Consider the following 12,580-nt stretch of genomic DNA (forward strand, 5'->3'; position numbering starts at 1 on the left):
GCCAGGCCCTGGAGTCCCCAGGTCGGGGCCATGCCGAAGGAGGCGGGCAGGACTGAGGGGAGGCTGGAGCTGGTGGGCAGCGAGGGCCCGGGGTGGGCCGTGTGCGGGGACGCAGCGAGATGGGAAGAGCTGAGCAGGGCATGCTCGGCCCCTATGCTGCCTTCCAGAAATCCAATTCGTGACCCAGAAACTACCATGCAAAATGATCCCATTGCTATCACTTAGCAGCCAAAACACATACCTCGTTATAAATTCCTAAGGATTTAGCAATTTGATCTGAAGTACTTTTAAAGCTTTTTCCTCGGAAGATTTTATTGATACACTTTGAAAAAACCAAATTCTCAAACTACAGAAACTCATAAAAAATGTAATATCTTTAGAAATAAACATTTCCTTTTCTTTAGGCAAAATGATTAAGAAAAGTCCTTTGGCTTAGTAGACATTTTAGGAAAGGGGAAAAAAAAACACTTTTGGACCTCACTTACATTTTATTGTTCTTGACAGCCACAAAATAAACTGTCCCCAGCTGTCACAACCAGCTCACACCCCATGTCAACTGCCGCTTCTTAGAGCAAAAGAGCTTAGTGTGTTTAAGATAAGCTCCAGCATTTAAAAATAAACGGGCTGAGCTTGGGGCTTAGAATTAACATCACAATGGCTTCACAGGAACCTGGGAACCGGGATGTCCCCGACCTTCCCCACACGCGTGGGCACAAGCGATGGGCCACCTGCAGGACTGTCTGTGCACGCCCTTCTCCCCAGCCTGTCCGGGTCAGCAGGTCTGCTGGCAGCTTCCCAGACAGCCATCATCCCATCCTAGGGACCATCCTCACCTTCCAAAGCCCAACTGTGGCTCTGTGCTCACAGAGCAGGGAGGGTGTGAAACCCGGCAGGGGCCCACAGGCTGCAGCCCCCAGGGCAGCCCGGGCCAATAGGTGCCACCCTCTGCACAGGGTTTCCTGAAGGACAGATTCGACGGCTGATGGTCCAGAGGAAAGTGCGAGCTGGCACAGTGATAAGGAAACGAGAGTGAGATGGCCAAACTCGGGTCTTTCCTGTTGGAATGGGAGGAACGGACCCCCAGTCATCACCCAGGGAGGTGTCCCCAACAGCCGCACACAGTGAGGCAGGGCAGGACCAGCCACCTGCTCCCCCTGGGCAACGTTTCTCTAGCATTTCTATAGTGTATAGGGCTGTGTGTGTACACATCTGTGTTATAAAGCCGTCTCTCTGACACCATCTCAGTGACTCATCTTTTTCGCACTGACGTCATGTAATAAATTCCCGTGGTGCGGCTGTCTCCAGGATAATGCCCGGGTGCTAGCAGCAAGCTTCCTCCTCCCGGAGCGTGCCCAGGACGCAGGAGCAGAGCACAGGCAGCAGCAGTGCAGGGGCTGGGAGCTGCCTGGCTGCCCCCACATACTGTGAACACCCGGCACCTGAGTGAACTGGAAACACGGGCCTCAGCACGTATTTCTGAGGAGGTCCATCTGTGCCAATTCAGCTCTCCCTGAGGCCACCTCCTCTGTGGCTGCTCCTGCAGGCGTCAGACAAGGACTGGCAGGTCAGTGGGCCATCCTCACCATCATCACCCAGCAGAGGGAGCACTGCCCTGACCCTCAGGAAGCCCGCCCGCCCTCTGATGGGCACAAAGAAGCATCCAGCTGCTAGCTTCCGAGCCGGGCAGCAACAGCTGCCACTGAACACGCCGTTGTGACAATCTTATACTGTCCACGAGGGGCCGAGTCACAGGGGTAGGCTGACCAGCTGGCGGTGGGGCAAATTCCAGACCCCACGCCTACTTTTGGCCAATCCTCGGGCTCCCTCGTGTGGGCCACTCGACGGCTTATCCTGAACTGGAGTGACAATGTGCTCTAACTTCAAGGATTCACAGTCTGGGGGGAGACAAAGGCACACCCAGGCAGGAAGGACCGTTCTCCAGGGGACATTAATTTACAGGTGTAACTGATGGCCAGAAAGGCAGCACGGGCCTCGCTCCCCTGGGAAGTCCCCAGCAGGTGCCTCTGCCGAGCTCGTCTGAGGAGCTACGATGCAGTCCTTGATTTGGGGTCACCCCTTGACATGGAAAGGCTGCCTGAAGTTCAAGTGAAGTTTCTGTTCGGGGTCTCAAACAACCTCAGTGAGGACTGACTCACAGACAGAGGTGATGGCTACAGGTCCTCTAGATCTCGGCGTTCACCCCGCGTGGGGACAGCCCTTAGGTTGACTGGGGGGAAACCGCCCCGTGGGGAAGCAGATGTGCAAAGGACGGGCGGACTGGCTTTTCTCGAGTGTTACTTACACTCAACTGCGTTCACTTAATTCGTAAATGCATAGTTTTCAATGAATTCTCTTTTCTCAACTCATTTCAAATATCCGATTGAGTTCTGCTCGTGTGCCTGCATTCACAGGGAAAAGGGTTTGCAGACGGGGTGGTAAGGCCTCCTGTGAGCTCACCAAGCCGGGTGTCTCCAGAGGGAGAAATGCAGAGAGTGACCCCACACCAGCCACGCAGGGCCCAGGCTCTTCCCGGGCGGGGGTCTGAGGCCCAGCCCACACAGACCCTGAGACACACCACTGGACGTGTGAACAACTTTCCCTGTTTCTACCCCAAAGCCCCCACCCCCTCGGGGGTTCCGGCAACTGTATTTCTCTTACTTTGTGAGCTTGGTCCAAGGACTGCTTCCTGTAGTCCAGCTCCTCATCCAGGTAGCCCTTCTGTTTACTGAACAGCTCCTGAAACACAAGAGGACCCACGTCTCGGCCTCGGGTGCCGGACCGGGTGACGCGGTGATGCAGGGCCGCGTGGCGAGATGCCCACCTACCTTCTCGCTCTCCAGGTCCACCATCTTCCGCTGCAGAGCTGACTCCGTCTCTTCAATCTGCTGGAGCCACTGGACACACACAGGAAGAGCAGGCGACTGTGACCTCTCAGGTCACCACACAGGCACCAAAGCCATCCATGGAGACAGCCTGGGAGAGGAGGGAGGGAGGCCTGGCCCCTCTCCACCCTTCCCACTCTTCCTCCAGTGGGCGAGAGCCCAGCCCTTGCTGGGAGTCAGGGCTGGGATGGCATCGTGAGCTCCGTGTGCCCAGCGTGCAGGCCAGGTCCAGGTTCCACCCCACACCCTGCCTGGCGTCCAGGAAGTCTGTCCCCCACCCTTCACCAGGGAGGGGAGGGTCATTAGCTGGGGTGCAGCAGGGGCAGCTGCACCTGAGAGCTCTGCCAGGAGATACTGGGAGGGCAGCCTGTTCTCTCTCAGTCCCCTCCCTGAAGCCCCATTCACTGGAACACCCCTTCCACTTCCTGCTGGAGGACCACAGGAGGGAGTGCTGACAGCAGGTTCTGGCTATGGGGGTGGGACCAGGAGCAGCCTGGCAGCCCTGGGAGCAGGGAAGCTGGGGGGCGAGGGAGCCCAGGTGGGTTGGGGGACGCCCAGGGAAGGGTCCTGACAGGTCAAACAGAATAATGACAGTTTTACAGACCCACCACATCTCCTGGCTTTGGGAGTAAACCCAGGCAGAGTTGGCCTTAGGGCAAGTTCTGGCTGAATCTGTCATTTGAAAACACGCGTGGTGGGTATTTTGACCTCTGCCTGTACCAGACCTCCCACGGCAGACAGGATTAGTGGACCCCCTGCTCCCCATGGCCCCTCCTCCCGGGGAGAGCATCTTCTCTGAGCTGAGCACGGAAAGGGAGACCTGCGGGGAGCTGGACCCTCTCCCAAGAGCATCCACGCAGTCACTGTTACCTTTTCAGCCAAGGTTAGGACCGTCCTGGCTTGTATGATGACTACTTGCTCCTCATTGGTCAGATTCTGCACCCAAAAGCAGAATACACATATAGTCAGGGGCAATGCCTTCAGGGCGCCCAGGCTGAATGATGGGTGCTTGGTGGTAGGACTGAATGATGGGTACTGGGTGGTGGGGCTGAATGATGGATGCTTGGTGGTGGGACTGAATGATGGGTACTGGGTGGTGGGGCTGAACGATAGGTGCTCGGTGGTGGGACTGAATGATGGGTGCACGGCAGTGGGGGTAAATGGTGGGTGCTTGGTGGTGAGGCTCAGTGATGCCTATTGGGAGGGGCTGAATGATGAGTGCTTGGTGGTGGGGCTGAATGATGGGTGCTTGGTGGAGGGGCTGAGTTATGGGTACTAGGTATAGGGCTGATGGGACAGGCATGGGGGACCTGGGGCCACAGTTAAAGGTCAATTTTACTAAAACCCTGTCCCAAGTCTGACACCCCCCTACTCTTGACCCTGTTCACTTGGGGTGCACCCTCTCTTGGTCCCCTCTTGTCCTCTCGCCGACAATAACCGTGTAACAAGCAGGCGGGCAGTGATAAATACATCCCCACTCTCTGTCTCTGTGTCCATCTTTGTTTAAAGCCAGCTCGCTGCATATGCAGCGGTGAGTTACTAAAACACCACTTATGAATATAGAGCGAAGATCAAATATCCATGGCTGTGGAATAGTTCCAATTCCAGGGGGTTTGTCTTTTTTTTCTACATCTTACTCATGCCTTGTCCCAAGATGCCCACCCGAGTGGTTGCTCTGGGCAGGCTGGGTCTGGCTTTGGGGCCAAACAAGCATCCTCGGAGGATGTGGGCACTTCACCCGCTCAGATCCTGACGGCCACCTGCATCAGTAGCAGGGCGGGAGCTAGGCTGTCCCCACTGCTGGGCCCCACCTTGTGGACAGCCAGGAGCGGGGCGGGGAGAGCACGGGGAACAGAAGCTGGAGCAGCAAGGAGCCTGCTGGGATCACTGTGCCCCGGAAGAGGGTGGCCCCGCTCCACACCCTAGAGCTGCCCTGATTCAGGGTCCACTGGGAAAGCCCTGTCTATGTCTCTTGCCCTCCGGAATGTGAGCTCCCCGAGGGCAGAGTCTCTTGTCGTCCCCACCCCATGCAGTCAGCACAGGGTGGGGCCAATGACCAACCTCTGTAGGCACAGAGGCAGGCTCTGTCCTCAGGGCTTGTGCACTCCAGCTGGTGTGGGGCTGGGGCCAAGTGCCCCTCATCCCTCCTGCTCCCAGGGAACCCAGCCAGGCTGCCCACACCTCTCCCTCCTCCCAGGGTAGGGCTGGTCTGAGGGGCAGGATGGGGAGTCAGGACCTGGCTGAGCAAGCGGCTTCAGTGTGAGGGAGGGATCTACCTGGACATGATTAGACCAGGCCGAAGGACTTGCGACATCCTACCTGGTGAGCAGCCTCGCTGGGGTCCTCCTGACCCCTCCTGGAGGTGACCACGTCCTGATGCCCCAGACCCTGCTCTTCCTTCCCCAGGAGACCCGCCCCTCTGCAGGCCAGGCGCAGCAGGTGAGCACACTGCCCACCAGGGAGGACGGGCATCCGTCCTGCCCCCGCCAGCCTCTCTGCTCCACCCAAGGCCCTGACTCCTGAGGAAACCGAGGTCTGGGGCTCAGGCGCTCACACGGCCAGTTTGGAGGCTGCAGCTTTCTCTGGGGTGGTCTGGGGATGGTGGCCACAGCACTAGCACATCCTGAATGTGAAGGTGACGGGGGCCAGGCTGTCCCTGTCATCTGCCTGAAGTGTGCCCGTACGCTCAACTCTGACCACAGAGACCTGAAGAGACACCCCCCCGGCCCATCGGCAGGAACTGCCAAGGGTGCCCACAGGGTCTCCTGAGTGTGAAACCCGGCAGTGTGTCCTCCAGTCCTCAGCCAACTCTGCCCCTGTGCTCTGAGGCTGCACACGGGCTCCATGGAAGCCACGCTCACTGCTGCTCTTGGGCGGGCAGCTACAGGGTGCGGAGGAGCCCTGAGCAGGACTGGGTGGAGCTGGGCTCATCCTGCCTCTGCCGCTAGGACAGCTCTGGGACCTGGTGGGTCACCTCAGGGGCCTCAGTTTCTCTAGCTGTGAATAGGAAGGTTAATCAATATGGTTCCCAAGAACCCATGACGGGGTCTAATACCCAGCACTGGACCCCAGCGCATGCTCAACAACAGCCATCCCTGCTGGGGGCTAGCGCCTGCGCTCTCTGCAGCCGAGACAGATCCCAGGCCTGAGTGAGGGGGCAGAGACAGCCCGAGGCCTCCCCACTGGGGCTCCTCTCTGCCTCTGCTCCGCATGGCTTCCCAGGTGAAGGGCAGGTGAGGGGAGAGGGTTCCTGTCAACACAGGGCCCCAAGCACTCCGCGGCTGCCGGGAAGAACAGCTGGCCCCGAGCATGTGCCTGAGCACCTGGGCTTTGGGGGGGGTGTGTATGAATGAGCACATGTGTGTAAGTGAAAACTTGTGTGAGAAAAGGTGTGTGTGAATGAAAACATGTGAGTGAGTGAGAACGTGTGTCAGTGAGAACGTGTGTGTGACTGACAATGTGTGAGAATGTGTGAGAGAACAAGTGTGAGTGAGAACATGTGTGTGTGACTGAAAATGTGTGTGAGAATGTATGTGTGAGTGAGAACGCGTGTGACTGAGCAAGAACACTGTAAGAACGTGTGTGAGTGAGAACATGTGTGTGACTGAGAATGTGGTGAGAACGCATGTGTGACTGAGAGCCTGTGTTAGTGAGAACATGTGTGAGAACATGAGTGAGAACATGTGTGTGTGTGTGTTTGCATGCATTTGTTTCCCTTTTTTCTCCACCTATTGCATGAAGTGCATGAATTTGACTAAGTGCCTGGCTCTTTGTCGAGAACAGGGACCAGGATGGGGAGCCAAAGGCGCCTTATGGCCAGCCGTAGACTGTGCATTTGTTAGTACACCTTGAGGGGAAAAGTTCTAGGGTGTGGAGTGGGGCCGCCTTCCAGAGCAGTTGAGCCCTCTGTTGGACAGGGAGGGGCTCAAGAAGTGCAGGATGATGGATGGAGGGTGGATGGAGGATGGACAGATGGTGGATGGACAGAGGATGGAGGATGGATGGGTCATGGAGGATGGAGATGGATGGGTGGATGGAGGATGGATGGATAGAGGATGGAGGATGGATGGGTCATGGAGGATGGAGATGGATGGGTGGATGGAGGATGGATGGATAGAGGATGGAGGATGGATGGGTCATGGAGGATGGAGATGGATGGATGGGAGGTGGATGGATGGATAGAGGATGGAGGATGGATGGGTCATGGAGGATGGAGATGGATGGATGGGAGGTGGATGGATGGATGGAGGATGGAGGATGGATGGGTCATGGAGGATGGAGATGGATGGATGGGAGGTGGATGGGTGGATGGAGGATGGAAGGACAGAGGAGGGAGGGTGAGATGAAGGGGTCAGTCACTTTGCCCACTCAGTAATTAACATTCTTTCAAGGAGTTTGCTGTAGAAATTGGAACTCCGCCTCAAATGAGATTTGGAGATTATTTATAGGTTCTGCCCCTCCTCCAAAACCAAGGAAGTGGGAACCCCTAGGAGTCTGGAATGTCTAAGCTACTCCAAGGAGCCACAGCCCCCATCCCCGCTGAGGGGATGGAAGAGCTTAACGGCTGAGAGGGATTCCAGAAACCGAGCACACGAGGCCAGCAGTGTCTCTGCTGGAAGATCTGGGGTGTGCACAGCAGAGGCTTTCCCTCCCTAGCAGAGCAGTAGCCCCGGATGCCGTGCTTCCCGGTGCTGGTGGCCACCCAGATGGTGCAGGAACAATGGGAGGAAGGAATGGAACTTCTCCCAAATGCTGGGCCCCTCCCAAGAGACCCTAGCCTAGGAGGGGGGCGAGGGCGCAGGTAGGGCGGCCTGTGGCAGGACCGCAGTGGGACTCACGGGGCCCTGGACCACGGAGGGGCTGGGACCTCGGGGTGGTTGCATGGGGAGGCATGCACAAGTCAGGAGAGCAACATACACTTACGGCGTTATCCCCCAGGATGTCGAGCTTCTTCATCAGCTCTGTGACCAGGATGTCCTAGAGGCAAAGAGATGACAGACAAGGTGAGCGCCAGCCGGGCGGGGGCCGGCGTGGGGCGGAGTCGGGCAGGGGCTTTACCGTCACGCCTTCCGCCTCGCAGTACGCTTGGAGGGGGCTCTTGCCGTCCACGAAGGGGGTGTGGTGGAAGTTGATGGCGGGCGACTTCCTCTCCCTCTCCTAAGACAGAGAGTGGAAGGCTGGGCATGGGCAGACTGCTCCCTCCTGTCCCCCGCCCGCCCCAGAGGGCTGTGCTGGGAGCCCATTCTAGGAAGATCGTGGGGACACAAAGGCCACCAAATGTGGTCAACATGCCGTTTGTGAAAACAAAGCCCTGGCTGCAGCAGCAGCAGCCTCATTGGACTTGCCCAAGAAGACAGGCCCTGTCCAGATGCTGAGAGGAGCGGGGAGCTCTCAGCATAGATGGGCTCTCGGGACCCCAAGAGCTGTCATCGTGAATCCCATAGGGCTGTTGGGAGGTTCAAGGAGCAGTGTCCCCCACAGGCCTGACGAGAGCAAGCCCTTGAGGACAGTGGCTGGTGGTGCTGCCACCGTCCTCATCCAGGACCACATGCAGGAGCCCCGGGGGCCCAGAGGGGACTGTCTCACACACACACACACACACACACACACATGGAGTGGCCATGCAGCCTTCCTGCCCCCTCAGGGAGGTGGACCAGAGGATCGTGACAGGCAGTTCCATCCGGACTCAACCTGGTTCCTTGGCAGGCAAGTGGGGACCCCTTCCCCACAACCCAGGTGTGTGGGGACACCAGGAAACAAGACAGGCAGAAATGCTGGTGCATAAAAGCAAGTCAAGCTGGGTCCCAGTGTTGTAGGAGAAGGTGGTCATTCTTGCCAGTGACAGTCACGACCCCCTCATCACCGGGTGCCCTGAAGGATGCCAGGACCCAGAGGGAGGCCCCGGCACTGCGTGCAGACACTCGTGGTTTTTGTCTATTTTGTTTTGCTTCTGCTTTCGTTTTCCTCTACAACAGCAAGTGACAGGGGCCCAACTACAGCCCTCAATCACACCAGCTCACAGGGAAACAACACTCCAGCCCTGGACTCAGCCCAGCTCCCACGCCCGAGGCGCACCTCCAGCTCTAGGATCCGGAACTCCAGCAGCTCATTTTGGTCTTTTGCATCCTGGACCTCGTGTTTTAACCGAGCCTCTTCCGTCTCCATTTGTTTAATCTGTAGAATAAAACAAGGAAGAGAGCCTGGAGGTCACAGGAGGTCGACTCCCCAGCTTTTCCAACAGCTGCTCACTGTCCGTGGAGACGGCTGATCAGCCCCAGGCACCTGGCCCAGAACCCTCGCTCCAGCCTGAGTCCATTTGGGTCCATCCTAGTGGGATTGGGCGAGTTTCTACTCCTCGGCTAAACCAGGGTCGGGGGACAGGGAACACAGTGCCAGATGCAGGAGGCGGGAGCTCTGGAGCCAGATAAGCAGCCCTGAGCCCGGCCTGGCCGTCTGAGCAGAGATGGAGAAGAGAAGGTGCCCAATGGGGACAGAGGCGGTAAGAGGTCCCGGTGAGGGCCCGTCTTGCTGTGGCCAGGAATGCTCCCTGGAGCCCAGGCTGGCCCAGAGCCTGGTGGACACTGCTGTTCTGAGGGAGTGGCCGTGTACTGTGGCTGCCTGGCCACCCCCCAGAAATGGCTTGACTCATTAGGGACTGTTGAACATTAGGTTTAATGGGTGGAGCCAATGCAGTAGGCCCACGCCTTCCCTGGGTAAGCTTGATTCTGCTTGTGGCAGGTGTCCTCAGTGGCCTTGTGAGGACAGGAAAATGCACCAGGAGGATGTCCACCGTGAGCTCAGTCCATCCTCCCAGAACTGAACTTTGGGGGCTGAGGGGCCTGCTCTGACACTCAGGAGACGGGTCTAGATGGATCCAGGAGCATCAGCATCTTCCGAGTGAGTTGATGCCGTCGGGAGCTGGAGCTTTCCCTAGTGCTGTGTGTCACACTGCACAGCTGGGGCCACCGGGAGGCATCAAGGCATCAAGGGCCACAGATGTGACCCTGTGCCCATCATAGCCAGAGAAAAGCACAGTCTTTAAGCGTGCACATGAGCATTTAAGTGTGCACAGTGTTTAAGTATGCACACAAGTGTATACATGTGCACGAGTGTTTATGTGTGCAAGAGTGTCATAGGCATGAGTAAGCATTTAAGTATGCACACAAGTGTTTAAGTTTGCACTCAGGTTTTTATATGTGCACACGAGTGTTTATGCGTGCAAGAGTGTCATATGCATGGGTGACCATTTAAGTGTGCGCACAGTGTTTAAATGTGCACATAAGTGTTTAAGTATGCTCAGGATCATATAAGCCTGCAAAGCAGTGTTGATGTGTACACACAAGTGTTCATGTGTGCTTGTGAACATTTAAGTGTGCGTGTGTTTAAGTGTAATGCAAGTGCTTATGTGTGTGTCTGAGTATTCAAGTATGTACAAGGGCATTTAGTGCATACAAGCTTTTAAGTGTGCAGGTGAACATTTATGTGTGCACGCGGGCATTCACATGTTTGTGAGTACCTTTAAGAGTGCACTCAAGCATTTGTGTGTATAACAAGAGTTTATATGCACACACAAGTGTTCTTGTGTACACACAAGTGTTATGTGTGCACGAGTGTTCTGTGCATGTGAGCACAGAAACAGCTGTCTTGATTCACGATACATGTGGAGGATCCACCAAAAGCATGTAGGAGTTGCTCACTATTCAAGACACAAACAGCACCCAAAGCACAGCCCAGTGATGCACTGCCAGCTTCGGTGGGGGGGGCACCACTGGCCTCTGGCCCACAGGCTTGGTTCGGAGGCTGCTGGCCTGCGTGAAGTGCTGGCATGATGGTGCACCTCGTGCTCGTGAGCTTGCAGCTAGCCCAGCTCTTCTCTGGATGGGCTGTGCCTGCCACGGAAGGCGCTGCCTCCTCTGCCCGTGGACAAGGCCAGCTGCTGGCGGGGAGGGTCGCGAGGAGCACCCTCACCAGGCATGGGGCTTCCGGGGCTGCCGAGAGAGCTGGGGGCCCTAGGGACTTCTCTGTCTCTGGACACATGGCCATGGCCAACTCCTGCCTCATTCCACGTGACCTGCTCAGCAGCTTTGGGGCCCTACCCCCACGTGGCTGGTCCTGAACTGCCTACATCTAATCTGACCAACAGTCTAGTCTGTGGCCCTCTGGACTGTGAGCCCCTCTTTCAGCTAGCCCCGAGATCAGGCTGGATTGGGCGGGTCATGAGGTGGAGGGAGATGCCCCAGAAGGGACGTCTCACCTCTAAGGAGAAGGGAAAGTGTGGCGGCTCCAAGCAGCAGCTCAGCCACCAAGAGAACAGCCCAGTTTAGTACTTGTCATCTACCCTACGTCAGACACAACCTTCCAGCCAAAGAAGCCCCAGCCTAGGGGTGTGGAGACAGGGATGACAGCGTTTTGGGACCTCCTGTTATCTAGGGGCCAGAAGAGCCCACTGAGGCCACTGCCAGGTGAAGCTGTGGTCAAATCAGAAACACACTCACAGTTGCTCGGTGGTGACAGAAACCAGAGCCCAGGCCTCCTGTGGACTCTCAAAGGAGCTCTTCCCTGAGGACCACTGGCTTTAACACGAACACTCTTAGGAGTAGAGCTCCCTGGCCCAACGAAGCCTCCAGTTGGGACGATTCCAGTGGTTTCAAAAGGGCAACTCTTTCACAAAGTTTTTCTAACCATCCCCAACCGCAGAACCCACCAGTCCCACCAAACACCGGATGGGAAGCTGCTATGGACACAGGGCTCCCCCGGCCCCGGGGACACCCCGTCTCCAGGAGGCAGAGAGGGGCACCCCACAGGAGCGAGAAGCATAGAAGGTCCGGACAGGGGCCATCAGGGAACCTCGGCCCGAGCCCCACCCCGCCCAGCACCGCGGGGCCCCACACACTCCCGTGAACACAGAGGAATTCCTGCTTTTCTCGGGGAAGCAGCCAGATGCTCGGCGGGCTCAGGCGCACCTTCTCAACAAGCTCTTGGTTTCTCCGATACAGAGCTTGCTTCTCTTCAATCCACTTCATATCCTTGAAAATGGAATTGAAATGGAGAAATAAACACACTGCAAGAAAAAATCGTAAAGCCAGCGTTTAAACCACGATTCAGCAGGACGGAGGGTCTGAAGAAAGGACTCAATACCCAGCTTCTAAAGTAACCACCTAATGATGGTTTACGTCACCCAGCTAATGACAGCCTGTGATTTCACCCGTTGTCCTGGAGGCACCTGGATAGAGAGCCAGCAGAGGCAGCCCTACTTCTGCAGATCCCGCGTGCCTCCACGCGGATGCACCCCAGGCCAGGCGCCCAGTGACACAGCCCTGTGCAGACGTCACAGGTCCAGGAGACCCTGACATGGAGCCAGTGAGCCCAAGGGGTCTCAGGCAGGCGGGGTGAGGACAGTGGGAATCCTGTCCATTTCACACACGGGACACATGGACGGAGGCAGGCTCTGGCTGGCGTGACACACATGTAGATACCCTGCTGCCCCATCCACGGTCAGAGCTTGGTGGAAGTCCAGTGTCTTTGTGTACCCCCTTCCACCTTGAAGCCCTGGTGTTCTCTCACCAGCAGCGTTTTGTCACAAAGCAAGGAGTCACGGAGGGGCTGGTTGCCCGAGACACTAAACTTGGTTCCAGATTCCTTTTCTGCAAAGTTATCTGCGAGGTTCTTTTCCAGTTTGAAAGACTCATCTCTGCAAG

General features: G+C 56.9%; 1 protein-coding gene across 22 annotated transcripts in view; it reads right to left on the reverse strand.

The window, feature by feature from the left end:
- Positions 1 to 12,580, reverse strand: part of JAKMIP3 (Janus kinase and microtubule interacting protein 3) — a 128,153-nt gene that overhangs the window by 26,535 nt on the left and 89,038 nt on the right. For 11 of the 22 annotated variants that reach the window (XM_070520666.1, XM_044748450.2, XM_070480823.1 and 8 more), the window contains 7 exons: positions 11,846 to 11,908; positions 8,958 to 9,056; positions 7,941 to 8,039; positions 7,800 to 7,859; positions 3,753 to 3,818; positions 2,826 to 2,894; positions 2,659 to 2,736 (listed from right to left, as the gene is read on the reverse strand). In XM_070520666.1, the coding sequence (XP_070376767.1) occupies positions 2,659 to 2,736; positions 2,826 to 2,894; positions 3,753 to 3,818; positions 7,800 to 7,859; positions 7,941 to 8,039; positions 8,958 to 9,056; positions 11,846 to 11,908 (534 nt within the window). The remainder of the gene's footprint in view (positions 1 to 2,658; positions 2,737 to 2,825; positions 2,895 to 3,752; positions 3,819 to 7,799; positions 7,860 to 7,940; positions 8,040 to 8,957; positions 9,057 to 11,845; positions 11,909 to 12,580) is intronic. The other 11 variants (XM_070480855.1, XM_070480822.1, XM_070480837.1 and 8 more) reach the window with 3 other exon arrangements.

Source organism: Equus asinus, chromosome 2 (assembly GCF_041296235.1).
Source record: "Equus asinus isolate D_3611 breed Donkey chromosome 2, EquAss-T2T_v2, whole genome shotgun sequence".
Taxonomy (NCBI): Eukaryota; Metazoa; Chordata; class Mammalia; order Perissodactyla; family Equidae; genus Equus; species Equus asinus.